We start from the raw sequence: 3,858 nt of genomic DNA, 5'->3' as shown, positions 1-3,858 counted from the left end.
GGGGGGGTGTTTGTGTGTATTTTCCTGCCCTGAACTAGTTTATGGTGTTAGGGGTTTAGTGTGCATGTAATATTTTTCATTGTTTTGTTTGTCACGGTTTCTGCTTACGCAAGTTGTACTATATTGTGTATATGTGAGATTTATTGTTTACTTCCATGCCCTTCTTTAGCCATCAGTAACCACGTAGTAAGTGAGAATTAGTAAGTGAAGCAGCTGTTGGTCAACAGTAGCTGACTGAGGTCTTTCCCAGTCTTAATGTGTGGCGTTGTTTGTATGATGGTGAAGCAGGGCATCATTGGTTTTTCATCATAGGTTTTCTGTTATGAGCCACTTCTTGAGTGGAGAACATTTTTGAGGAAGGCTAAAATACAATATGATTTCATATCTTCTAGACAGAGACTTTGTTTTACAGTATTTAAAGTTTGTATAGAATTTTGAGCGCTTCCACTTCAACTGTACAAATTGAAAATGAGGCTACAAACAGGTGAAAGTAAGCACACTTTATGCTGTCTGACTGATACTGCACACTTTATGCTGTCTTTCAACAAATACTGTTGAAAGACAACAAATTAGTAAACATGGCTGTTGTGAAAAGGACTGTGTGTATTTTGTTGCTCTAAAGATTTCTGCATGGTACTCATGCAACTCTCATAGCTTGCATGTCTGAGACTCCCGCAAGCACTTGAATGCACCGATAACACAGAGTTTTCAAAATAATCTCTTCTCTCAACTGCATTAAAATGCAACTGCACTGTAACCTTAATTTACAAAAAAATAAAAGAAAATCTACATTAAGGTGATGAAACAGCAACTATCGGGAGTTAATTTTCACATCCTTATGACATAAACGGAAACAAAAGGTCTACATGGAAGCCAATCAAAACAGTACACAATACAGTAAATGTTACAATGTGATTTGAAGTTAATAAACAAAAAATATCCCTTAGAGATATAAAAAACAAATGCTGCATTTCAAATCTGTTTCTACAGTGTGCCCGATGCCACCCTCACCTCCATTGCGGCCACACTTGGGACAGCACTCTCCAGCTGGGCTGAACGGGTTTTGGTCCCCAGGACAGCTGAGAGGAGGGCAGGGGCGAACGTTGCAGGATACACTTCCTCTGGAGCAAACACACACCGAACAAGGCGAGGGATTCCACTGGCTGTCATGCTGTTGGAAAACAGAGAAACAAACCATTACACACACAGAAATACAATCATGGGGGGAGAAGAACCAGAGAGACAGTGGGATAAGGAAAGCTGTTTTGCTCTCTGTGGACGAGACGACTTTGTAAGCCTAAGTCTGAGTGACAGACAAGAGAACAGAGTCACAGAGGAGGGAGAACAGAGAGGAAAGATGTGTCAGACCATGACGAGAGAACGGGGGGAGAAAAACAAGAGGGTGTATGTGAATGTGCATAAGGAGGCAAACTGTGAGAAGACTTTAAATTCAAATTTAAAAACTGAAATGCAGATGTTTGATTTATATGATAAGTCTGTTCAGAAGAACAGTATGCCCAGTTAAAGACGGGGTTCAACTGCTGGCTCAACTTGAGGTGGACTGTCAGCTTGTTTGCGATCTTCTTACATTTCTTTTGATCATTTTATTCATACGTGTAAAGTATATAGTACTATAAGTACTGAGAAAATGCCTCAGGCCAACATCTGTTGGTGTAAAACCCCAAGGATGTTGATACTCTGTGATTGACAGAACGGTGATTAATGGTATCGATACTGGCATCGATACAACAATCTCTGAGGTATTAATTAAAGCAGTATTTAAACCAGAGTACATCCATTCGAGGATTTTTGAGTTCAGTGTTGTTATTTCACTGTAAATAAGATATCAGCATGTTGATGTCGCCTGCAGTCTAAATGATAGAGGTGAGGATCTGACTTAACTCATTTTTAGAGGCGTCAGGCTGTGCAATAAAACTTCTTTACGCTGCATGAAATAAATCATTAGTATGAGTTTTAATGGAGGATTTATCTAAATGCTTTTTCACCCTGGAAAGATTAGATCATGTGGCAACAAGCAAAAGCCTTTTATGGTTTTGGTGTGCAGCAAATGTGCATTTTGTGAAAGGTCCCATATGATGCATCATTTTCAGGTTCATACTTGAATATTGGGTTTTTACTAGAACATGTTTACATGCTATAATATTTATACTTTTTTAATTTCATGCTGTCTGTTTAAAAATACCAGTATTAGCCCTCTGTCCGAAACGCTCTGTTTAAGCACTTGCCTCTTTAAGGCCCCCTCCCAAAAAGCCCAGTCTGCTGTGATTGGTCAGCGTTTCCTGGTTGTCTCATCTGCGCTTTCAGAGTCCCTGTACCGCCATTGCAGGTAGGGAATAACTATATAACTACCTATTTATATTAAAGTTGTGACATCACAACAGTACAGAAGTCATGACGGCATGTTTGAAGGCCCAGTTTCTGAATACGGACTGTGTGCATTTCTCTGCGGTTAATACATTTCGATACTTTCAAAGTAGCACCTTGAACTGCTGTAAAGCAAAACAAGACATGGAAATCTCACTTTTTACAATAGGGACATTAAAAGTACAATCAGTCAATTGTTTGCTAATTTGGGTCACGGCCACTGTCCAGGGTGCTGATTCTGGAGCTGTCATTTGTATATGTTTTAGCACAATTTCAAATACACGGAATTACAAAATATTACCAAATTGACTAGTGGTAGAAAACATTGTCTTCCAAAAAACATCCACCATAACTAAAATCATCATGAGACAAAGAAAACGGTTGTTTATGTACTGAATAAAAGAAAGTAAAAGAAATTTAAATCTAGAAGCTTAGTTTTTCCACATCGTTTTTCCCGGGGAAGGAGCAGCAGCAGTGATTCTGCAACATCTCAGTTAAGATGCAGTAAAGACCTCAGAAGGCCATGATGCTATAAAGTCCAGCTCGTTAGGCCGGAGACCACTTGATGGAAGATGAACATGACAGTGACAGTTTCTTTACTGAGAGGGAGGCGGGAAGGGGGTGGGTCTCCAAAACCAGTTTTTCAGCAGCACCCAAATTTAACAAACAAATGCCATTGAAAAACGATTCATGGGTTTAATTACTTTGCATCTAATGTTTATGATTTAGGGTTTCCCACCAAATTCCACTCAAATCAATTTTTGGACTAACTTGAAGAAACACCAATATTTTAGAAAAACACCACATACACTTATATGTGACAATTGAACTTGTCATTCCAACACCAAATGCATTCATCTGCTGTTTTAACAGCCTGTCAAACTCTACTGGTTTGAGGCTTTCCACCAGATTTTGAAATCTGGCTGCAGAGATTTGATCCTATTCAGACACAAGAGCATTAGTCAACATTCTAGTTCATCCCAAATGTGGGATTGAGGTCAGGGTTCTGTGAGAGCCAGTCAAGTTCTTCCACACCAAACTGGAAAAACCTTTCTTTATGGAGCTGCTTTGTGTACGGGGCCATTGTATTATTGAAACCGGAAGGAATTAACACAAAGTTGGAGGCACACATTGTCTAAAATATCCCTGTATATATGTGTGCATATTAATGTTTTGTAGAATAGTTGGACCATAGAAACAGAAGAAGAAGAAGCCATCCTCTAACACTTTCACTTACTCCATAAATGACTCCTTCATACTGGCACGAGCCCTGGGACAAGGGGATACACTCCGGACAGCACTTGTTGGCAGGGATCCTCAAGCGCTCGCCCTTTGGGAAAAAACAAACACAATATAAAGCAGGGCTGGGCAATATGGAAAAATCAAATATCACGATAGTTTTTCACCAAATACCTTGGTATTGATACAGCAACAATATTGTAGTGTTGACTATTGGTGCTTTCACAAAATATT

The 3,858-nt window shown here is 39.4% G+C and overlaps 1 protein-coding gene across 2 annotated transcripts in view; it reads right to left on the bottom strand.

Annotated features, from left to right (window-relative positions):
• The window catches only part of fras1 (Fraser extracellular matrix complex subunit 1), a 242,061-nt gene that overhangs the window by 154,431 nt on the left and 83,772 nt on the right, over positions 1-3,858 (bottom strand). For both annotated transcript variants that reach the window (XM_032515432.1, XM_032515434.1), the window contains exons 4-5: positions 3,623-3,715; positions 1,012-1,171 (exon numbers count right to left, since the gene is read on the bottom strand). In XM_032515432.1, coding sequence (XP_032371323.1) covers positions 1,012-1,171; positions 3,623-3,715 — 253 coding nt within the window. The remainder of the gene's footprint in view (positions 1-1,011; positions 1,172-3,622; positions 3,716-3,858) is intronic.

This window comes from Etheostoma spectabile, chromosome 5, assembly GCF_008692095.1.
Source record: "Etheostoma spectabile isolate EspeVRDwgs_2016 chromosome 5, UIUC_Espe_1.0, whole genome shotgun sequence".
NCBI classification, from domain to species: Eukaryota; Metazoa; Chordata; class Actinopteri; order Perciformes; family Percidae; genus Etheostoma; species Etheostoma spectabile.
This window is presented reverse-complemented; position numbering and strand designations above follow the sequence as displayed.